This window comes from Microplitis demolitor, chromosome 1 (assembly GCF_026212275.2).
Source record: "Microplitis demolitor isolate Queensland-Clemson2020A chromosome 1, iyMicDemo2.1a, whole genome shotgun sequence".
Lineage (NCBI taxonomy): Eukaryota > Metazoa > Arthropoda > Insecta > Hymenoptera > Braconidae > Microplitis > Microplitis demolitor.
Genome location: NC_068545.1, coordinates 19,688,315 through 19,714,090, shown reverse-complemented (window position 1 = coordinate 19,714,090; position 25,776 = coordinate 19,688,315). Strand labels below are relative to the sequence as shown.

At 24.7% G+C, this 25,776-nt stretch overlaps 1 protein-coding gene across 17 annotated transcripts; it reads right to left on the bottom strand.

Moving 5' to 3' along the window:
• Nucleotides 1-1,049: 1,049 nt before the first annotated feature.
• On the bottom strand, nt 1,050-22,984 carry LOC103573360 (cardioacceleratory peptide receptor). Of its 17 annotated transcripts, none has more exons than XM_053737376.1 (9): nt 22,710-22,984; nt 21,206-21,286; nt 19,545-20,547; nt 7,393-7,528; nt 4,902-5,099; nt 4,536-4,630; nt 4,179-4,434; nt 2,947-3,127; nt 1,050-1,888 (listed from the first exon to the last, which is right to left on the bottom strand). In XM_053737376.1, exons 3-9 carry the CDS (start codon nt 19,731-19,733, stop codon nt 1,687-1,689), a joined length of 1,257 nt encoding a protein of 418 aa, XP_053593351.1. In that variant the 5' UTR covers nt 19,734-20,547; nt 21,206-21,286; nt 22,710-22,984; the 3' UTR covers nt 1,050-1,686. The 17 variants fall into 17 exon arrangements, with proteins under 17 accessions (XP_053593351.1, XP_008550633.1, XP_053593355.1 ...); XM_008552411.2 differs by having other exon boundaries at nt 19,545-20,321; XM_053737380.1 differs by lacking the exon at nt 21,206-21,286 and having other exon boundaries at nt 19,545-20,006; nt 20,098-20,547.
• Between the last annotated feature and the right edge of the window lie 2,792 nt (nt 22,985-25,776).

The following is a 25,776-nucleotide window of genomic DNA, read 5'->3' as shown; positions in this document are numbered from 1 at the left end:
TATCCTGATTAAAAACTATGGCTGAATGGGTTTTCCCAATGCCTTATTGAAGAACTAACCAACTAACTGATTGAAACCTCCGATTGAAGCCGGCCGAAAAATTTCAATTGGATTTAATTAAAAAATAATTGAATTTCAATCTGGTTCTACTGGATCTAGATTTCTGAAATGTTTCGTATAGATGCTAGTATGTAAGCCGAAAATTTCAGGCCGTTCGTAGCCTCCGGAACTACCCTTTGTTGTCTTTTAACAGTCAAATTATATAAATTTTTTTTCATTTTCATTGAGTGAAAAATGTTCCCATCGTCCGGTAAATATTTGATCGTAGTTTTTAATCAGGGTAATTGAGATCATTTGTATAAATACAAAATTTAATAATTAACAATGAAATTTAATGTGAAGAAATGCGAACGATTTAACTAAAACAATTATTAAATTTAATGGAAACTATTTTAAATTTCAAAGACAAAATCATTATTTAATTTTCATACATTTTTATTAATACAGAAATTATAATAAAACATAAAAATATTTTAAAATAATTACTTAAATATCCAGGTACATAACAAATATCTATGCTATTTATCCTTAAATATACATACATTTTAATTTACGTAAATAATTGATGTCATAATTTATTATATATTAGCATGCAATAATTAAATATTAATTAAAATTTAATAATTAACTGTTTAAATACCAATTAATTAACATTATTTTACAACAAATATTAGCTCTATTATTATGACATATCATTTCTAAAGTTATTTATATTATTTACATATATACTTTGAGCGTATTATTTTTCCACTTTTATTTTGATTACAATGATTATTATTTTTGTACTTGTAGTAAAATGAACAATTCTATACAATATTTTAAAGTACTTTAAATTTAAAAATACTGGTAGTGATATTACATATTATATATTAAAAGTACAACAATTAAATATTTTTAAGTATCATTTTTTTATTTTTGCTTTAAAAACCAAAGAAAATTAAAGTAATTGAAAGTAATAGATTTAAATAAATTCATTAAACCCGATTATATAAAAAATTAATTTTATTCAATTGTAGTAGAGATTATATAGTTTGTATAGTACACATAAGAGCAGTAATTATATTCTCTAAATAAAATTTGATTTAATTAATCTATATTAATTTGAATAATATTAATAATTCATTATATTATTGGTTTTTGTTTTAAGTTTAAAAAAAAAAAAGTTGAAAAATGTAGGGGAGGAAGGGCAATACTAACTTTTCGAGGACTCAAATACGTTGAATCTTTTTACATAATTATTGCACACATTGGAAAGAAAAAAAAATTTTTAATAGTTTTTATCATAAAACAAAAGACTAAAATTTTTCGACTGACAGTCGATTTTTAAAAAAGTTTAACAAACAAAATTCAAAATAATGCTTAATTATATTTACAAAAGTGCTGTTGGAATGTTTGAAAAACATTTGAAAAAAATTATTTTTTTTTTTGTAAAAATTTTGGGGGTAGCCCGTTTTGCCCACCCCGTCCCCTATATAATCAAGAATCGCAATGAAATTTTTCGAAGACTATTTTATAAAGACACGTAGATTTATAAATTGATATTACGATTTTTATACATATTTAATCGACGTTTCAGGGTATATATATATATATATATATATATATATATAATACTATTCATATGATTTAGACAAAAGATACCATAACGTGTTTCTTTGACGCTGTATGTAGCATAGAAATATGTCCACTTCTTCTTGACGAAAGAGCAGTCAATGATGTTGTAACTGTTGTCGTTCTCGTCGTACCCCTCCGAATATTACTGGCGCTAAAGCAATTATATGAACACGGACAGCACCGTCCCGAAACCCAGGAAACCGCCTGCATGTTTCTACCGTTAGATGGAACACAAAAATTTTTTAAAAAATTTCATTTTTATTTACTCATTCATTTTGTACATATATAAAACACAAAATATATTTATCGTGTCATAATTTTTTTTTAAGCAAAGAAATATGATGAAAGTTGCGTTTAATTAACACAGATAGTTACTCAATTTACTTATTAAATTATATAAAATCTTTGAAAAAACTTTTTATTCATTTCCTTTAATTTCGAACTCGCGCTATCAAATATTTAAAAGATTTTATATTACTTAATAATTAAATTACTTACCAAGTTTATTTTTCCATTAATTTAAAAAAAAAGGAAAAATACTTTTTATAAAATGAATCCAAAGTACTTAGACGTCATAATTATCCATCTTAATCTAATGTTCTATTAATGAAATGTTAATTAGATTTTGGAACTGACTTGAAGCACGAGTAAAAGGATTAAAGCTTAAACGGATGTTTACCCGGATATTGGATAAGTTTTGTGTTAAAGCGCCGCGATGAAATTTAAATTAAAGAGATAAACGAAAAATATCAAGCAATGATAATCATTAAACTCATTTTACTTCAAAGATTATATTTTTTTTCTGTGATTTTAACTCAAATTTACGATCATTCCGATATTATAAACATAAACATAATTATCGTTAGTAGTATTTTTTTTATCGTTGGCTTTATTTACTTTGTAAAAAAAAAAAAATTCAGAGATTTTTATTGTCGATTTTTTTTTTTTAAATCGAGAGAATATGAGCTACCGCTTGAAAGTTATTAAGATTTTTAAATGACTTTTTTTTATGGATTTTTTATTAGATAATTTAGTATCGTACTTCAAAGAGGTAAAAGATAATTATCCACTCCCCTTTATGGAACATCAAAGGGTAGTGTTTTAAGTAATAATATCGTGACTTAAATAAGTAGTTATTTTTAGGCATATTCAAATTTATTTTGTCAATGGGAGTAAATGTAATTTATGCAGCTATCGAATTAGCATTTACTGTGAATAATTAGTCATACACCTACAGGTATTTATTATATAATGCTATTGAAAGGATCTTACCGTACGTTCTTGCAAAATGGCGTACTGAAGAGACAGTATATTATTGGATTTGCTGCTGAATTCAATGGTGCCAAACTTTGAATAAATGTCGCCACTGCGATGTTTGTTTGTGTTTTTGGTACATAGCCATATACTTGAAGTAAATCGAACACAATATATGGACTCCAACATAAAACAAAAACTAAAATGCATAAAATAAAAAAATTTATTATGCGTATTACAATTTTTATCTACAGAAAAAAAATTTCAGCAAAAAGTCAGACGTGTTTTATAAAGTAAACACAATCCTTAGAGGTAACTCATTCTATATGCGCGATATTAATTCAAGCGAATTTATATTTCATGTTTTCACAATAAAATTATACATAATTTATTAACTTTTTACTCAAAAATGTTATTCCTATAAATTAACTTTATGTAAATGCGTAAATACAATATTATAATAAATAAATAAGAATATTTATCTTAAATGTCACATAAAAACGTCCCATAAAATATGAGCATCGAATTTCGTCGGCATATCAACAAAGTGCATTAAAAGTTACAGCACGTGTTTCTGTTTAAAATTAAATAATTTTCGGTATCACAAGCATTTTTTATTTTGGAAGTAAATTCAAAGTGATTGCGAATTTTATTTCAATCCGCGTTCATTCTGATTTGGAGTCTTGATAAAAAAATTAATTCCTTTTAGAAATGAATTTTACTAGGAGAGAATTGAATAAATAATGTACCTGAAAAGCGAAACATTTTTCGCGGAACAAAAATATAAAAAACGAAATGAAAAGTAAAAAATCTACTGGATCTAGATTTCTGAAATGTTTCACACGTCAGCCGATAATTGCAGGCTACCCCTAACTACCCCTTAAGTCACCTTTAGAGTCAAATTCCATAAATCATTTTCATTTTCGTTACGTGAAAAACATTCAGGTAAATAATAAATAAGCAGTCATCCGCTCCGCATTCACTCCGCTAATTTTTAAAGTGCATATTTCATTCATCGTAACTTTATTTTACGTTTATAAATAATTTCACTCCATCATATCATACTATATTTTCTTTTATTGATATTTACTGTCTCGATTGTACTTCAAAATTACAATATAAATATTTTAACGGAATGCAATTCAAAATAAATATTATTTCACATTAATTCAAGTAAATATTTACTTTTCATTACAACTAGAATTGCTAAATTTCTTAAATTTATTATTTAATTATAAAATAATACTTGCCGAAAACAATAACGAATGTCATTTTCACACTTTTGATTTTAGCCCGAGGTATTAATCCCCTAGACGATGCCCGTCTATCATCGCGCATTGGGCTTTGACGTAACGCACTGCTTTGTGTCCAAATTGTCGTTACTATTACCAAGTAACAGCCACAAATAATTACAGTAGGTGCTATAAATAATGTGAAACTAACTATACTCATATAAATTTGCCAATTTATAGGCGAACCTAAGTCTATCCAACATTGCTTTTTTTCCTTAAATTGAAAATAATAATTAAAATTAATTGTCACCGGTATTTTAGTAAATGAAATATCACAATAAAAAAGTATGAATATAAATAATTTTTTTGTTTTACCTGAATAAGCTTTTCTTCATAAAGAAAAATAATTGGAATACTAAATACCACAGATAATCCCCAAGCAGATGCAACTAGAGCTCTGGCTCTCCACCCTGTCAGAAGATAGTATATTTAATAGAATAAATATATATATATATATATGAAAAAAAAAAAAAAAAAAAAAAAAAATATGAGATATGGGAGACAACGTTTGTCATTTCTTCCTTAAACGAAATTTAAAGCTTTTATATTTATCATAAAAATATATTATTATTTATAGCATCTACTCGAATGAAAGTGTGAATATATTTTTAGCTTACAAGGAAACTAAATTGACAGTAATGAAATATTAAATAAAAATATACAGTAATGAAGAGTACTTACAGCTTCCGGAAAAATTCATCGGCCTTGTAATGGCATCATATCTGTCAATCGAAAGTGCGACTAATACATAAGTCGAACTATACGTCACAACCACTTGAAAAAATTTGATGAGCTTACAAGCAATGTTGCCTGCATGCCATATTATCGTTACTCGCCACACAATATCCGTCAGTACTGAAATTAAACCGACGAGTAAATCTGTAAAGAAAAAATAAAAAAAATTCCATTTTCTTTTGTGCTGTAAAAATTTATGTAAAAAAAAATTACAGAAGCTTTTTAGTAAAGCTACAAGAGCTCTCAGTAGGACATTTCTGCTTTTTATCGATTACGTTAGCTCTCAGGACATTATATTTTCTACTTTTTTACGTCACGGTCTATGCACATATTTTTAATGAAATATCGTACAAACGAAATGTATGATTGATAGGATTTTGATGTTTCGCAAATCATTTAGATATAAAGCTTTATGTTTGTCGTACATAGTTCGGATTTGAAAATTATTTTTCGTACGCTTCAATTATATATATATATATATATGTATATGTGTGTGGTTGTGTAAAGTATTTTTACGATCAAGATAATAGTACTTGGATCAAAGTTTTCCATAAAATGATTTGCATAAATAGATTTGAAGAAAACGAGTCGATAGATATTGCACAGATATCTTGGCTCAATGCTTACAGAGCTGGAAATGTAGACAAATTGAAAAATACAAAGGCGAACATTATTGAAATTGAATTTAAATAAAAATATATGCACTGCACTTGCATTTAAATAATCAATTTTAAATCAAACGATAATGGATAAATTTCATAATAAAAAAGTTGAAATGTCTCAAACAATTTTGCTAACAAAAAAATTTAACGCGGGTTTTTTTTTAAATCATCACCTTGTGTATATTCAGTTGCACACTTTATTATATTATGCTATAGTTATAAAAATATTTACTTTTTTCCATAATATTTTATAAAAAATGAAAAAAAAAAAAAAAAAAAAATAAAAAAATAAATATCACAATTTGACAGCATGAAAAAAAAATTTAGCAGAAAACCCCGTTTATCCTGACAACAAAGACAGAGTAGTTATAAATTTTATAAAAAATTTCGTACTTTAATTTTATTTACAATTAAATTTAAAACTAGGTATCAAGCAACAATGAAATTAAATTTTTACTTCTTAACACTAAATTGAAATTAGTTAATTTTATTCTGTGATAAACTGTCAAAAAATTAATTAAAATTAAATTTAATCATATTTTAATTACAATTAATTTAAAAAATTCATGAAAAAAAAATTTACTCGACTTAGTAATTTTGATATTAGATTAAATTTCAACCTGTTTAATATTATCACAGTTGATATCCTTTAGATGGAATTATACAGAATACGTGGGATGCAAATCTCTAACTATTCAAGCAATTTCTAATTTATTGTGAAGTGCATGACTGTTTCATATACATGTGGTTACACACAAAAATCAATCTGTTTAAGATTTAATAATATTAAAGACGAAAGGAATAAACGAAGACAATATTTAGCCAAGTTCCATTTTCGTCAGATTAGATCAAAGGATACTTTATACGATACCAAACAAGATTATTAAATTTCAATATTTAAAAATTGAATATTTTTAATTTTGAGCGTAAAGTGATTAAAAATTTTTCTCAATCAATTACTGTAGTGAATATTAATACATTGTAAAAAATTTGCGGAGTGAACGCGACGTTGACGATTTTTTATTTATTTAATTCCCTCGGAGTAAATTTCACTTCAAAGGGGAATTTCGGAAAATATTAATATAATATTATAGTGAGCTTAGGTCTTTCATATTTAGATATTTATATTGAGTACGTAAATAATTACGAGCTTCCTTTCCATACTCACGCGAAATGATTTTTAAAAATTATAACCAGCTGACAATAAAATTTTCACAAATATAATTCCACTGAGTCAGAAAATGACGTATAATTTACATCAACCATACCACGAGATAACATTTCATATTGTACCGAAATGTAAAATATTCCCATAAAAACTATGTCACTATAGCTATTCAATAATTTAATATTTTCACTATGTATTATATATTTGAAATTATAATTTAGTGAATTACTAAAACATTTTATAAATTAAAACCATAATATTTTAAGTTTAATTATTAATATCTGAATTAATTATTTATTTAAATAATTATGTTTCTAATTGAAAGCTATTTCTGTTAAATATAAATTTATTTAAGTATTAAAACTCCAGACCAGAGGGAATGAAAATTGAAGTAAAACCCGCACCCGAAATCCGTCCATGAAAAAATCCCTATTCACTTCGCATGCGGAGAAATTTTTTTTTCAAACTCCGGAACTTCGAGTAGGAGTGAATTCGGATTAAAATAAAATCTGGATTCACTTCCGTTTTTTTACAGTGATATGTTAGTTATATAGTTAATATACATGTATTTATAACTAGTTACATTGTCATACATACATATACATACCAGCGATGGCCAGTTGCTTAATAAAAAAATCCATTCGTGATTTTCGTCGCTTTCCCATGAACAGACCCATCAGCACTGAGAGATTACCAACAACTATCACTGTGAATAATAACCACAGTAATGTAAATTGTTCTGTCTGCAAAAGAAAAAATAAAAATTATCACAGTGAGACAAAATTAAATCAGATATAAAAAATTATAAAAAAATAAATTTCAAGACTTAACAGAGAGCATATTTCATAACTCTCCTATTATAGTAATACTCCTACTAGCAATATAAATCACTCTGAGATTAAAAAAGCAAGGCCAGATAGATAAAAGAAACACCGACAAAAATATATCCCGGTTATGTCATGACATTGCAATTAATTAATGTGTATACAGTAAATACACTTACAGAGAAATGAGTTCAATGAACATAATGTGCTGTGGTCATCACAGTTGTAGCAAAAAAAAAAATTTAACTCATAATTGCCATATTAATCCTTTCATAAATCATTTTTAAAATTTATCATTGTACAAATTGATGAATAGAATTTGTTGAGTCAAATTTATTTCTATGCCAATACTAAACTCTCTAAGACAATTGGTATGAAATTAATTCGAAAGGTATTCGTTTGATAATTTATCATGATTTTGAATAATGATATTTTTATTTTGAAATTAGAAAGTTGATTTTATTATACAGAAATAATTTCGCACTTATATAATAGCCATTATTATATTTATTCCTATTGTGGATAAGTATATAATATAAATATATATATATATATATATTTTGTATAAAATTTTTTTTTTTATATTATTTTCTCACTCAATTCTGTCGATCCTTATAATTGACAGACTGGTGAATAATTCATTGAATATAACCCTTACGGGCGTTTAATTTTGTGATAAATACACGTTATCCATGGCCTCATAATTTTCTTAACTTTAAGCGTTACGTATACTAATTATTATACCATTATAAAAATTTAATAATTGGTTCTTGAATCCTGTATCAACAAGTTTATCTTAATCTTCCGGGTTCAACGACATGTAATAATTATAAACTAAGTATATATATATATATATATATATATATATATATATATATATATATATATATATATATATATATATATATATATATATATATATATATATATATATATATATATATATATATATATATATATATATATATATATATATATATATATATATATATATATATATATATATATATATATATATATATATATATATATATATATATATATATATATATATATATATATATATATATATATATATATTGCATACATACTTTAAATAATAATGTGATAATGTGAAAAATATTAACAACATGTTAATATTATAAAACGGTTTTTTTGCATATTGTTCGATAGTAAATGCACTATCGATCGATCTTCAACGTCACATGTAAGACGTTTTTTTTAGTGATTAAATTTAAGACATTATTTTCTAACGTAGCAATTTAAACTGAGTCGTCAACACAAAGTAAATTCACCGTCATTTTAAACATAATTACGTGACACAGAAAAAAAAACTCATTATTAATTATTAACGTAAAAAATATTTTTCTAGTTTGGAAATTTATTGATTACTTGCAAATAAATAATATTATCTAAATTTATAGCAAATAAATCAAATTTTTATGTTCTTTTTTTATTAGTATTTTTTTTTTTTTTTTTTTTTTTTACATATGAGAATATAAATTTCGTATAAAAAAAGTAACTCTGGCTGTATCATTCTTTTTACTTTTGTTAGATACTTTTTTCCGTTGACTCATCGCATCTTTCTACCGCACATTCTGTCACTTAACTTTCGAGAGTGAAGAAAAAAGAGACTTAGCAAGTTAAGTACCCAAGTCCTGAAAATAATATAAAGAGAAAGGAAAAAAAACTCTTGTACACTGTTTATTAGATATAAATTTTTGACAGTCATACATCATATATATATATATATATATATATATGTATAGTATTAGACTTAGGCGTTGAGCAAAGCAATACTCAAAAATTTGTAGGTTAACGAGATTCTAATGAGTATGTAGCACAGTCTGATTCGTTCTGAATTTGCGAATAAAAATAATAAAAAATAAAAAAAAATAACTCTCTGTATTTATAGCAAGCAAAATGAAACTGTACATGTTTCTCTCAATCTAAATATTCGTGACATTATAAATTCATGTCAAATTTTTTTTTATTATTTACTTTTTACAAAGTGCTATTGGCAATCTATTTTTAAATACAACCCAAGGAAATTATTTTAGTAATTCGTTATTTGGAATATTTTCGACAATTTAATACCTTGATTTTTTTTTTTTTTTTTTTATTAAAATTTATCGATTCTCTTTTTAAGTAAATCAATCTAAATTCATGAATCAATTTAGTTCAAAATAAATGATCACTACTATGAAAAATTAATCATATAAATTTTGCAATGGACAATTTTTTTTTTTTCAATGATTACAGCTGTCTAAATATTTATATTGATCGTAAAAAAATTAAAATTTTTTGCATCAATTGTTTTACTCAATTTATCTGTGATTAACTCTGACCTAAAAAAAATAATTCATATCAACAGTTTAATCATTAAAATAATAATTAATGACCGGTAAAATATCAAGCGTTTTAGCGAGAGCTATAATTATAATAATTAATTTTTTTTAAGGATATTTTTGTGATTATTTAATTATTATCTGAATGTGAGCTTAAAACCTTTAAGCAATATTTCATGGGTATAATAAGTTCATTCACGTGTGTCCATGACATCTCGTGCATTTTATTCTATAGACCGCAATATACTCGTGAGAAGGATTTTTATCTTTTACAGGTGACAAAAATGTATTTCATATTGCAGTAAAATAAAATTGAAAAATCAACAATCCATGAATTTTAAATTTATATACAAAATACTTTAAATTTATTCAAGAGTAAAAATATTTTACATAAATTATTAACACTTGATAAAAAAATAAGCTAGAGTAAATTATGCGATGCATTGCGCACATCTTTACAATATATATATATATATATATATATATATATATATATATATATATTTTATAAAACTTATAGATGATTTTTTATGTAGTCAACTAAGTGGTTTATTTAATCAAACTCTTCAACAGAAAAATTACTTAAAAGTTTCCGAGTTAACATCCGATAAATAGTTAGTAAAATTAAATAAATATATAATATGTATTCCGTTGCGGTTGGTAGCAAGTTTTCAACAAGAAAGGTTTTAAATATATATGTATTACTTTCACATTTAACCTTTAGGTATTATATAGAGTTTTTATTTTATATATGATTCAGTATAATCGCGTGAACAACTCCAGAGGCAATATCGCACCCTGAAATATTGAATTGATGTGTAGTAACTTTTACCTCCAAGGTCTGATATTTTTCTCGCTTTTAGCTGTTTAACATCTTTTGTTCATAACTCCCAGTTAAAGTAAATAAAATTACTGCATCTAAAATATTGTATATGATCAATAAAAAATATAACTTTTTTTAAGTTAAAAAATTGAATTGTTTTTCATAAATAACTTGTAGATTAATATATAAAATATGCCATTTTTAATTGATTCATTTGCAGAAATAAATAATATTGCTCACGATAAATTTTATTGAGTCACAAATTGTTATTAATCATTTGATGATAAAAAAAGAATGTTGATAATTTTCACGGTGACGGATAGGAAGATTTGACGAATTATAATAATTTTTTTTTGCATGTCGATAATTCTTGAGGCTAGAATAAATATTTCTACTTTGTAAAAAGAACGGTGTTAGAAATTAACTCAATTTAACATTGCGCGGTGTTAAAATGAAGTAACCACCGGTGTAGGGGGTGTTAAATGGGTTTGAAAAAAAAATTCTAAGTATAGAAATTTTAAAAAAATGTATAGGGGCAAGGGGGGTGGCAAAATGGGCCCCTTGAGGAGTAAGGGCTTATATGTAATATAAATGTCAGCCTATTTTACCCACTCTCCTCTAATAGGGAAAAGTGAGAAAAATGGGCCCCTTAAAATTTTGAGTGCCTCGAATTATTTTGGGGCGAAATGGGTCCCCGAAATTTAAGCCCCCCCCCCCCTCCCCTAAATATAAAAATTTAATGAATATTATCTGAAGGAAATTTCACATTTGCTATGTACTTATTTAAATAATTATTTATGTTAAACGTAATTTATTAAAAAATTACACAACTTTACACCAACCATTTAAATCACCATTAATTTAATTAATTAATTAATAAAAACGCTTTTTAACTGTAGTGATCGAGTCAGTAAAAATATTCACAAAGTAAAATATTTTAAACACGGAAAAATATTTTATCACCGGTAAAGAATATTAACACCCGCAACGGTGTTATTTTAACAATGCTTTTGGTGTTAAAATTTAACACCTGCACCGCTTGGAATTACCCCTTTTTTTTTACAGTGTAGTAATTATTAAGAAATTACTTTTTTCAATTGGTGACTTTTTTTTTTTTTTTTGTAAAAGTATAACTGTTTTTTTTTAGTGCGAAACTAATATTTTAAAAATTATTTCTTATAGGTACTTAGATTGAAATATAAGTATCAATATATCCACAAGTTATACTTTGTGGTCCAGCAAAACTTTTTAAAGTTAAGAAAAGTTTTTATATAATTTAGTTGATCGAAATATTAATGTAAGAATGTCTTGTTTGTTTTACGAGTTTGTTAACTTTATTCACAATAAAGATATATATACTCACTAAATTATTAATATTCAACTTCTTTGCGCTTTTTATTGATAACATAATTTACAAAACTTGTATAAATATAGAAAGAATAAAAAAAAATTTATGAGTGGGCTATTTTTAAATTAGCTCGAGATAAATTTTTCCAGAGTAAATAAAAAAAAAAAATTATTCCTTAAAAATAATTCAGCATTTTTTTCCGTCTGTTGTAATGTAAAATAAAATTCAAAAAACCACAACAATAGAATTTAATTAACAGAATTGCTCGGTAATAAATAATTCATGAATAAATTGGTAACTTGTATTTTTATATTATGGATATTTATCATGATAAAAGCTTTTGTGATACACTTTTAACCACTTATCCTCAATTCGGGCGATATAATACTTATCGAAACGTGACGATCTTTTGCTCTCTTTATCTATCATTAAATCTCGTAGCGGGTTATAGTAAAGTATTTTTATTTATATCCCTCTTTAGACCAATTAAGAAAATAGTTGACCGGTTATGTGAATAAAATTACTAAAAATCTTTACATTTATTTATAAATATAAAATTTGCAGATTTTTTTGCAATCAAGATAAATTCTGATCTATTATTATTTTTCTAGTTCATTGATCTGATTGTTTAAGAAAAATGATAAAAAATTGAGACAAAGTCTTATGAATTTTAATGCCGATTGTGACTTTATTTATGATAAATTTTATAATTCCCTATATTTGTATTTATATATATATATGGAATATAAACTACCCGCATAATGTTGAGTTATCAAACAGATAAAAGTCTCTAGTGAAATCCAGGATTTGTCAGACTCGCTTATAAACCCAGCAGAAATGTCATTTCGTCGTCATGAAATGAAATTTACGACATCCTCTACAACATAGACTATTCGGACAATTGGATTGTAATCGATAATGAAGAATGAAATAAAAAAAAAACCCTTGGTTTGTAAAAAAAATATTCTTTTATCTCGTAATAATAAAAAGAAACAAAAAAAAAAAAAAAAAAAAAAAGAGAAAACACTATGGACAATAAAATTTCCTCTAGAATTGGTTTAGTCATCCCTAAGTTTTTAATGACAATATTTATTACCAAAATAAAAGTCAAATACACGACTGAGTTATCATAAAAAATATGTTCATCAAGGGTATTATTATTTTACCGGTTTTTTTTGTTTGTAGAAATATTTATGAATATTTATTTACCACTACTTTTACCAGACTCAATGAAAAAAAAAAAAATAATAAAAATAAAAAAAAAGAAAAAAACTGATTTGCGTTGATTAAAAACACTGAAAAGACATCTTGCTATTCAATGACTGATCGATAAAAATCCAATTACATTGGTTATAATTATTATATTTATGAAATAACTTTGTATATTATTTTAATGAATATGTATTTCAGTGTACATCCAATGTCACTCTTTTTTTTTTTGTTAACAATTATACACAAAAAAAAAAATACGTGCACCTGAACAACCTTCAGCAATGCCATCCGAGAGTTGATAAAACGCAAAAAATTATATCGATTTTATTAATTATTGCTGATCATCAGTATAACTATTTTATGGAAAAAAACAATAACCACACAAATAGCATTCCACAATCAACATGCATTTAAAGATAATATTGAATGCTTCATTCTTTTAAGTAGTTCATTACTGTACTTTATAATACTTTTTGTATAAATAAGTACCTTGAGCGCTTAGTGATCATTATTTTCAGATAAACGATTTATAAAATACAAACATATATAAAATAATTTTAATTGCTACAAGTTACAACTTCATGCCGTAGCATTGTACCGGTATTTGTAACTATGAGAATTTTATACCGTAATGTTATATAAAACGTCTTATACATTTTTCTTCATATTAGATAAAATTGATTTGAGCGAATTCAATAAGCTGTCAAGAATATATTTTGAAATTTCGGTCATTTCAATACTCAAATAAAATTTAATCCTCGGGCTTTTTAAATCACAATCAATCTATTAACGCTTGACATGATGATTGATTACACTTGAAATTTAAAAAATATATAAAAGTATAATTATAGATGAATATCTTTATATTTGATTATCATCAAATGTCAATTGATGAATTATATTAATATTTTCAAAAGAAAAAAAAACGTGAAGATTTTGTAATAAATTTTAAATACGGAGTAAATTATTATATATTTATATAACCATGTAATTATTAATGATTATTATATGTATTTCTTACTAAATTCACAATATCTAAATAAGTTAACGTGAATTTTTCATGACCTCGTATAATGGTAAAGTATAAGATAAGCCAATAGCAATTTACAATAATGCAAGTAAAATATTGTATGTATTTCAAACAAGTTCTTGTTCTGTCACTCGGTTATTAAATATCGTTTGAAAAAAAAAAAAAAAAAAAAAAAAAGGAAAGTATACATGTGATATGGTTATCTAAAACTTTTGTAAATGTCTCATTAAAATATTTTTTCAAATTATTTAGCTTAAAATTCACACTTAAAAAAAATTAGTAATTAATTTTTTTTTTAATTGTGCAAATTTAATTCTCATAAATAATTATAATTAATAATTAGCAATCAATATTTGAATGTCCAAAATTTCATAAAATTATAAATTAATTTGTAAACTATTTTAGTTTCATAGGTACGCTTGATTATAATTAACTTTGCTGAGCTTTTTGTGACACGTGTACGTATATATACGATAAAACTTTGTAGATAGTTATCTTGATTGAGTCAATTGTGCAACATATATAAAAAAGTTGTATGACTGTTTACCTATATTATACTGCTATTCATAAAAATACAATTGAAGCTAGATCATGAAATTTGACATCAACCAAAAAAATACAACTCGTGTTTGGAATAATTTCGCCGTCAAAATTTTAATTTACTGACATATTTAGTTAACATTTATGACTTTGAATGAATATTTAAGAGAGGGGGGATGATACTTAAGGAAATACTGAGTTTTCGGAAACTCAAATTCTTTGAATATTTTTTTTTTTTTAATATTCAAAGTGAATAGAAAAAATTTTCAGCAAATGTTCTTACAAATAATTTACATTTTGCATAATTATTTGATACAAAGGAAAAATAAATTTTAATAGTGTTTATTAACATTTTTTGATTGACGTATTCGATTTTTGAAAAAGTTTAACAAAAAAAAATTCAAAACAATTCTCAATTATATTTACAAAAATATTTGCCCCCCCCCCCCGTCTTCTATATTATCTTAATTTGTTTAATTCTAATAAATAAATTTCAACAGAAAATTAATTATTGAAAATATTTGTATTATGGTAAAATGAGAAGAGATAGTCGAATTACTTGAGTATAATTATGAGCTTCATGGTTCGATTGAATGTCAATGACTATCAATTTACTCTCCTCTAAATAATTTGATATCAAACCGCAGTCGAATGAAAACGATCTGCTTCATCAGTCACAATAATTACATTCTAATATCATTATATAAATTCTATCACGGAGAAATTATTCCCATTTGGATTTATATGGTGGTATTGTAAAACCGGACCATGGTGGCCACCTGTAGAAATTTGAATAAACACATGAAAAAATTACTATAGCCGCAGCAAAATTGACAAAGATTTTATCACAAATTACTGCAAACATCGTAACTTCTATTATGGCCATAGTAATTTTCCCATGTGTTTATTTAGATTTCTGTCAGGTGTCAAAAACCCGGCTTTACTATGACACCATAGCATTTAAAACAAGAATAATTTTCGTGTATATTTAATCATTGTCAAGTATTCCAATAAATTGTACCAATTATTTTCAAATATATGGAAAAATATTTAAACTGCAATGTACTGAAATAAATTGCATTTTAAATTCACAAAATAAAAATTGGTGATAACAATATAACTACTTTCTATTGAAATTTATTTAAAACAAAATTTAATATCAAAATTTGAAAAATAAATATATGTCGCATTTGAATTTTAAAATGTGTAAAACTCTTTATGATTGATTTTATGTATGAATTTTTTTTCATAATTTTCCACCGCGATTCACTTAGAAGTAAGTGAAAAAATAACAGAAAAAACTAGCATATATAACGTGATATAACTTTATTCGTTTCACTGATTTTCAAAGAATATATATAGTGATAAAGTAAAAAAAATAAAATAAAATAAAATAAAAAATAAAAGGCGAGAAAAAGAAACAATGCGATAAAAACAAACCAAGTCTGTTCAAGATTGGAGTGGTCAGATAGAAAATAAGAGACGTCGGGACCTAAATCACCAGATAAACACAATTGTTCATTTCAACGCGTGTAAAAGAAGAAAAGCATAAAGCTTTTCTGTTCTTGTCATTCATCTGTATGACATTCCCTCTTCGTTGTTGAATCTCTTGGATCACAAAGAGACAAAATGGCCAAAACTCAAATGAAATGTGGGCGTCCCAAGTCAATAAAAGTGTCTTTGACATGAGAGAGACAATATTTGTCATTCTTTTCATTAATAAACGAAAATTTATCCAAACGTTTTTTAATTTCGTCAAGATTTTTTAATAGCTTTCATAAATTAAAAAGTCGCATAATATATTTTCATAATTGCAGCTAAAATAATTATTTTAATTCAAAATAAGTGTGTCTGACTAATGAACTGTTTTACTACTATCAAATTTTTTTTATTTTCTCATTTATTTTCATACTCGCGGAGTGAAAAAGATAAACATACGGAAATAAATAACCGTGTAATTGAAGTATAAAGTTAAAATGAACTAACAGACAATTAAAATAAGTCTTGAATAATTATTCGCTCATTTATTATTTATTTTTAAAACATATTAAATAATTGAATTAACTTTATTTCAGTTAAAAAAAATTTTGTACTGCATTTCCGTGCATTTACATGAAAGAAGAATAATTTGAATAGGGTAAATTATGCATTCATAACTGTCTATGGCTGTGTAATTACATTAATCATTGATATGACGCTAAATAATTGCACTTGGCAAAATAAAATTCATTTATAATACATTCAACCCACTACACTGTACAAAATCGGGAGTGAATTCGGAGTGATTACGGATTTTATTTCAATTTGAATTCACTTGAAGTTTAAAACCCGGAGTTTGAAAAAATCACTCTGCATACGGGGTAAATTGGATCTGGATTTTATTTGAATCCGCATTGACTCCGGATTTACTCCACTAATTTCTTACAGTGTATATTTATCTGCATAAAATTATTCAAACTATTATCGTAATTTAGAAAATTTATTATTATCAATTTCAAACAATTATATTGATTTTTTTTATCGAAACTTCATCTCAATTTATATCCTATCAGATTATAGAAGGTTTAATTAAAAAGTCCTCACATAAAACTCACTTTTATTACATTGCATTAATTTAAGAAGATTATTTGCAACAGTAACGAGTAGTAAAGTCAATTAGTCTACTAAATTTTTTTTTAAAATCAATATTTACTCGCTGATTTGAAAAATTAATCCTACAGCTTGATCATTAAAGTAAATAAATAAAAAAAAATATTTTTCAATCAAAATAATTCGAATTTTTTTAATATCAACACTTTATTTTTTAATAAATTTTTTTATACTTAATTGCAATTACACATTTATTGATGATTGATAATTTAATCGTCTTAAAAAATAAATATTTCTTTTGATATTATTACTGGTATTTTTTATAAAAAAAAAATCAATTTATTCATAAAAAATTTCATATAAAACTCAAACAAACTCAACTTCCGATTTATCATGGATATTAAAAAATCCGTATCGCAAGTTAATAAAAATTTGTCCGTCTCATAGTTCACTTTCTTTCTTTATCTTTTATAAAACATTACTGGGCAAGTTGTTTGACGTCTTTCAAGAAATGTAAATTTTTACGATGATTTTAAAGAATCTCGTTTATAACTTTGATCTTCCGTGTATTAAAAGCTGAACTTATAAATTTATTGTCTGCGTACTTTTGAAAAATGCTTGGAAAAAAGATTTAAATGTTTACGATTATTTTTCACTGAAAGTTCGTTAGAAGTTTTTAAATATAAATTTATACACAGAAAAAAAAATTTCTTGGTGAAAGAAAAATTTTTCATTATAAAATGGAAAAAAAAATTTTCTTGGGATTAAAAAAAATTTGTTGACAAAAAAAATTTTCTGATCTTCCTTCTTCTGTGTAATTATGATTATCAATAATATTCTTTAGATGTTTTTTATTATTTCATTTTATTTATTTGGTGCATGGAAAAAATTTGCATGAAGAAGCTATGAATAGAAATTTTTTCTATTTACGATGTAACATAGTCAAGTAAAGAATGTTTGATATGATGGATAACAACGTCAAGGAATATTATCCAAGGCCCTATATATATATATATATTGAGGATCGCAACCTCGTCCTGTATTGCACCGTTATATTTATAATCTAATCACCTTATCTTCACAACTAGTATCATTCCTATTCAATGTATAACAATATTTAAGTGTTGATCTGATATCAAGTTTCGCGTCTTGCTCCGAGCAAATCTTACGCTAAGGATAATAATAATAATAATAATAATAATAATAATAATAATAATAATAATAATAATAATAATAATAATAATAATAATAGTAATATCAATGATACCGATAGTAAATACAAGGATAGCTAAAGGAAAAAAAATTCATCATTTAATTATTATTAATGAAATTAATAAATTAATATTAATTTTTAAAAAATAATTACTATTTTATAGCATATTGAAAATAGTCGTGCATTACAAAAGTAATTAATTTTTTTTTTTTTCAATATATAATTTAAATATTTAATGGACATTTTATTACAAAGAAAAACTGCAATTATTTCATATTTATTCGACATTTCATATTTATTTAATATTTCAATTTTATCATTGAATTTAGTGGTATGTAAGTTAATATTTATATAATTTCAAAGTTATTGTTAAATGTTAAATTATGCTATACAGTTTAATTAATAACTTTTTAATTATAATATAAAAAAATAAATTTTAAATTCTGAAAAATTTAATGTATCTAACTCATTTATTTTATTTTATTTATTTATATTTTTTTACGATAGTAAAACTAATCAGTACTCGTTCCTATATAATTTTGAAAACTCTTTGCTTCAAAAAAAATTATAAAAAAAAAAAAAAAATAATTTTTATTTTTAATGCAGCGAAATATTTTTAATAAAAAAAATGTTGTAAAATAGCTTTTCATTAATTTTTTTTTTTTTTTTTTTTGTTTTTATGGTACCCATACAAAATAAAGTATTTAATCTAATTTTCTCCTTCTTAAATTAATTTATTCACTAATATAAGACTCGTTAAATCTTTTGAAATAAAAAAATGAATGAATGAATGAATAATATGAGTAAAGCGAGTATCATAATAATGACGAACCTCGTAAAAGTAGAAAGAGTCAATTTCAGTGGTGGCGTTGACCTCAAACATGGACGAAGTATTTGGCATAACGTATGTGACATTATAGCGTTCTTCTGTGACATTGGTAACGTCAAGAATCTCGTTATCAAGTTCTAAAATGGTCTCGTTGTCGCCGGACAACAGGGCGACCGTTTCATCAGTAGACATCTCTCTCTGTTGTCTTAGTTATGTCTCGAGCCAGAATCGAACGTGGCTCAAGTGATATCACCAATCGATTCTCCTCATCTTGTCCTGAGTTCATTTCCCGTCCTTAGGTTTTTTCCCATTCTACCTCAATCACCTTCTTTCCGCCTCTTCCTCTTTCGCCACAAGCACCTCCACCTTTTTATTTTTATTTTCAAACTTATCACTATTGGTAATATGATTTATAATATTGTTTCCCAACTATTATTTCCAATCACTAAAATACTCTAATAACATCTGCAATTAATTATATATAGATATATAATTTATCTATTTTCTTAGCCATTGCCACTTATTTGCATGAAAACACTTGGAAAATTTTTTTTACCCACTATTAATTTATATAACACATATATTTGTTTTATGTGACGAAAGTTTTATAATTGAAGATTCTTCCCTCTAATAGTGTGAATTGAAGCATTTTAAATCCATTGAAACTTTGTTAAATTTTCTGAATTACCTATGATGCGACGCTTTATAACTTCTTATAAGTTGACAAACTTATTCAACCGAATGTCCTTTGACAGTATTACTGAGAGCTTTGTAAAGTGTCTAGTGTTGTACAAAACTTTTAACACGAAAATCTTGATACCATTCAAGTACGTGAATATAATTATGGAGGAATACATTTGAGATAAAGAAGAAAAATTTTTATTACAACTGCATGCACTTAATATTTATTAATTTTTATCTCCAGCTTAAATAAATTTAAATATCTAATTTTTAATTTTCACTGACGTCATAAAATGAAAATGCAATTTTTTTTTTTTGAGTCAGGCTAAAATTTCAAAAAAAAAACTAATATATTAGACTGTAATTTTTCAAAAATAAATTATTTTTTCATGCTTACTGTTTAAAATTAATTTGTAATTATAAAAAAAAAATAATTTTGGAAATCACAACCGTAAATTTGAATTTTGAAAACTCGGTAAAAATTTTTTCATTTCAAATTTACACAGAAATAAATATTTTTCGAACTGAAATTCCGCATCACATAAAAAAATATAATGAAATATTCTACGGCTTAAAAAAACGGATATTGAACAAGTCAATAGACTGAAAAATTAAAAAAGCGGGTAATTTAAAACAAACTTAAAATAAGAGAAAAACCTCAATATTATTTCAAGTTACGACTTCTATATCGAAAAAATTAAAATTATACAGCATATGTATGATCAAAGTCAGACGAAACGAAATATTTCCATAGGATAAAAATAACAAAAATAAAATAAAAAATATTTCCTTTTTTCTACTGCTATCATAAATATTACAGAATTTTGAATCTCTTTTAAATTCTTATTGAGAGTTCGACTTTGCGATAACTTTTTTTTTTGTCATTACTTAACAATTTTCAATAATGAGCATGAAAAAAATATCGTTGCAAAATTACAGTCTAATAATTATATATATTTTGTAGTAATGAGGTGATATTGTACAACAAGTTACTGTTTTTTCCACAGCATCGACTCCAATAAATTATTTCACATACGGGCTGATATAAATTAAATCTTAATTATCTGAAAGCAAAGACGCGTTTTCTAAGCTCAGGATCCGTTTCTAAAGACATTTTTTTGTCTCTTCTTTTCTTTTCTTTAACACACAATAATAATCAATCTTGAAATCTAGCATTCAATGTGAGTAACCTCTATATAAGGACATTATTTGTGAACTTGATCTACGGCCGTTAAGAAGACATGTGTCACCATTTTATTTCATTTCTCTCTATATGTTTTTACTTTATGACTTTCATATAAATCACACGACACTCTTTAAATCTTTATCCACTATTCAATGGTGATATCAATAATCTTTTTTTTTTTTTTACATAGCTATCGTGTTTTTTTTTTTTTTAGTTATAATTTTTATGCATCGAAAGCATGATAAAAAAAAATAATTATTATTTATAGAAAAATAAATAAATTAATAACGAGTAGCCGAACATTTAAATTTAATCTAATCACTTTTATATATTTCTGCAATAATTATTATTATTATTCAAGTTAAAACTACTTAATACTCTTATCGACTTAATTATAATAAGTTTCAAACTGATTATTTAATATACGAACGAATTATTGGGAATAGGAATCAAAATATTGAAATAATTTTTCTCTAATGTCTAGTTATCAATATCGCATTTGTTCGTTAATTTTATTGTTGATAAAAAAAAAAAAAAAAAGATTGAAACTGTCATCTCAAGTGTCAAACACAATATCAACTGTATTGTGAACCAAAAATAGCATTTATCTTATTTTATTATTTATGTTTAAATGAAAATTTTAAAATAGTGGAAATAATATAAAATAAAACGTGAAAATGTCTCTCGCGAGGATATTCTTTGAGCGAAAAAAAAAATTTAACTCGACAAGAATGACAATAAACTTGTCGGAAAATAAGTAGTAAAAAAAATGTAACCAAAAGAAATTTCTGCTCTACACTTTCTCAACATTTATTTGCAAAGATCCTGAGCGAAGTGTAGTTGTACTAAAAAAAAACTACCTATTTGAAAAAATGTTGAATGTTACACTTTATTTATCTCATAATTATTTGTAAGCAAATAAAAAAGAGTCGAAAAAAATTCTATAATTTAAAAAATTTTTTTTCTCAGCAAAAAATTCAAATGAACGTTCGTCGAGTTAAAAGTTATTAAAAATTGAGTTAATATTAAATTTTAGTAACACTCAATATTATATTTTTATAAAATTATGATTTAATATAATGAATATTTCTCTTTTATTTATCACAAAATATCATTGTACTTTGTTTCCTATAACAAAAGGATTCAACATGAATAGTGTCCATTGAGACTTGTATTCCAGTCTGATACACTAACAGCATTTTTTAATAAAAATATAAAATAAAACCGAGTTCTTTATCATTCGAGCTTAGAGAGACAAAAAAAATAAAATAAAAAATTTAGTTTAATAAAAATATTCATACAAAATCTTAAGAAAAAACGTCTTTGATATCTACGTGGGATGTTTTAAAAAAGCAGACTAATTAATGTTTTGAAATAAATAATTACTAAAAATTACTGTAACATAAATAAAAGCAAGCGACTTAGATAACAAGTATAAAATCGTACAGAGAAAACAGAACACACTTGCACCTCGACGCGCAAAACGCGACTGAGGCTAGTGATCGCGATACGAGTCGCGAGTCAAGGCAAAGCCGCGCGAATCCTGTGAGACTGCACTCACCACTCAACGTATAACAGTCGAGTTGTCGAGTTATCCACGGATAAAGTCGGCAACTGACGGTACGATCTGAATGCCAAATAACTAAACCAACAACTACTAATAAAACTAATGTGTACTCTGTATAAATATATGATGATACTTGCTAGTATTAATATTTAAACTTTTGCGCATGCCCTATTTAGGTAAATATATATATATTTTTTTTTTCGCTCAAAAAAATAAATTAATTTATCAAAATCTACTGATAGGTAAATGAACAAATTTGCGGTGTTGATTAATCTTTTTACAATATTTCTATTAATTACACATCAATGAAAATAATTTATATAAAAATTTTAATTATTGAGTGGCATTTTTATGGGTAAATTATTATCTGGTTTTCACATCAATTTAGAAGTTTTAACGGCATTAAATAAATTAAAATAATTTTTGATTGAAAAAACGGATTAGTTGTAAAATATTACTGCTATAAATTTATTTATTTTTATAAATCTACGTATATATTTATTTTATTTTATAATCAATTAATATATTTATATAAATTACATGAATTTGATATCTTTCTGTTGCGGTGTGCTCTTTGTCTTGTTAAATTTTTTTTTTTTTTAATTTCAATTTGTTTAAAGTACGTACATACTTCTTGACAAAAGGTATCCAAGTAGAAAATTTTGTGAAATTTTGTTACCGCATAAATTCCTAGCTTACTAAATATTCAGATTAATAAATATGTAAAATTCTTCAGTTTACCATGACACAGTCCGAAATTCCAGTTATTTTACAAATTCTTTTTATTAATTTAGCAGTTATTTTAAATTTAAAAAGAAGTAGCAAATAATGAAATTAAATTCTTTAAATCATAATAAAAAGTTTATTAAAAATTTTATTATTTACTATTAATAGAATAAATGAGATAATTTTAAAGCTTCTTAATTTACATAATCAAAAATTTCAGTGAATTTAATTAATTTAGTCACTGTTGTAATTTTTAACTCTATTATCTCCAGATTAAATTCAAAATTATAGTTTTTATGTCAACAGATTACTAAAAGAATTGTTATGCGTATTTTAAATTTTAATCTCTATTCATTTCATTCATTGTATCTATTAATTATATTTATATAAGAATACATCCAGCGAAAATTTTAAAGCATTAAATAATAACTGTAGATTGTTATAAATTTTGAATATATTAATCAATATTAACATAATGTGAAGACGGGAAACCGGCGTATGGTATCGATCTATTGAAATAAATATTAAATTAATATTTTTGAAGCGTAATACTGTAAATTGATTAACTTTCAACCGTTTTTCGTTGGTGAATGGAGGACGAATTTGAATGAGGCTTGAAATTTAATTCGCTAAAACGCGACGATGATTACCATATTTGTAAAACAGTGACGAATATGATGTACTATATTTCCGTGTAAGCATGCTTCTGAGTACATTCAACACTGCGTTATTATTGCAGTCTCATTTCCAGCTATTATTTATTTCCCACCTTAATATAAACTTACTTTTTTTTATTTTTAGTTAACTGAAATGAATAGAAGGAAAATTGAAACAAAATGCAGTATCTAGAGTAAGATAAACTGATACAAAAATTTTTTAAATTTAATTATTCTATTATTTATGACGACAACATTTTTATCATTATTAAATTGTGTGTTACTAGATAAATATATTAATTATTAAAACAATTTACACTGAAAATTAATGTTGATGTGTTGAAAAAAAAGTTTTCATTACAGCAAAATTGCAATTGAAAATTTTCATTTCTCTTTACGGAGGGTCGATAGTAATTTTTGTCAAAACTTTTCTCTCAAACAAAATCTCTGAATGCAAACGTTATTTTTAAAAATTGTTCATTTCTTTAAGAGAAAAGCGTGGACGAAGCTTCCGTTTACTGCGCAAGTGCAACAAAGATGATACAATTTGTCGACTTGAGTGTGACAGAGAAAAAAGAGACGACCTCTCTTTAATATAAATGAAAAACAAAACAAAATTCTGTGCACTTGGAAAAAAAAACGCATCCATTTTTTAATGTTAATTTTTCGTTTGACTCTCCCCTATAGTACGTATATTTCATTAATAATTCATTGAAAATTTTTTCAAGAATGGACAAAAAAATTAGATAATTTTAAACTAGATAAATTTCACGGCAAGAGTTTAGAGTTTGCTTCAACGTCACTTAAATAGAAAAAATTGAAACTGTTCAAATCCCGTCCCACTGATTTATTATCTTAATTTTTCTCTACTATCTCTGGGTACTTAAAATTAAAATCTACCCTCTATCAAACCATTAGAATATCAATTTAAAGATTAAAATTTTTATTAGACATTTATTTATACTCTTATCAAAATTATAAGACAGATCTTTCAAAAGATTAATTTAATTTAATTTGAATATCGATAGTGAAAAAAAAAACTATTTTATCTTCATCCGCAATTTAATAATTTGGTTATAATCCAATCAGTATACGAAATTTAAAGTTTATTACAGGATAATTACATTTAATTGTATCTCCAAGAGGATTATGAGTGTTTTCAATGACATTTAATTTGTATCCAATTACTCACTTCGCCACAAGTAAATGCACTCAGATGCAAAATCACGTACGAAATTTACGGAACTAATTTAATATTAATTTCAAATTTAATATATTATATATTTTATGAAATGTTGACATTAGTTACCAATAATAGTAATTACATAAATTATTCAAACTATTACAAACAACATGTTCAATTAAAAAAAAAATAATTTAATTAAAATATAATATTACTTAATTAAAAGAATTTCCAAA

Bases quoted from the DNA above. Each gene is read 5' to 3' on its own strand.
- LOC103573360 (XM_053737376.1), bottom strand. From the start codon at position 19,733: ATGTCTACTGATGAAACGGTCGCCCTGTTGTCCGGCGACAACGAGACC. The intron at 7,529-19,544 runs GTTCGTCATTAT...TTTCTTTTGCAG, and splicing joins ACTCTTTCTACTTTTACGAG to ACAGAACAATTTACATTACT. The intron at 4,631-4,901 runs GTAAGTACTCTT...ATCTTCTGACAG, and splicing joins GATGAATTTTTCCGGAAGCT to GGTGGAGAGCCAGAGCTCTA.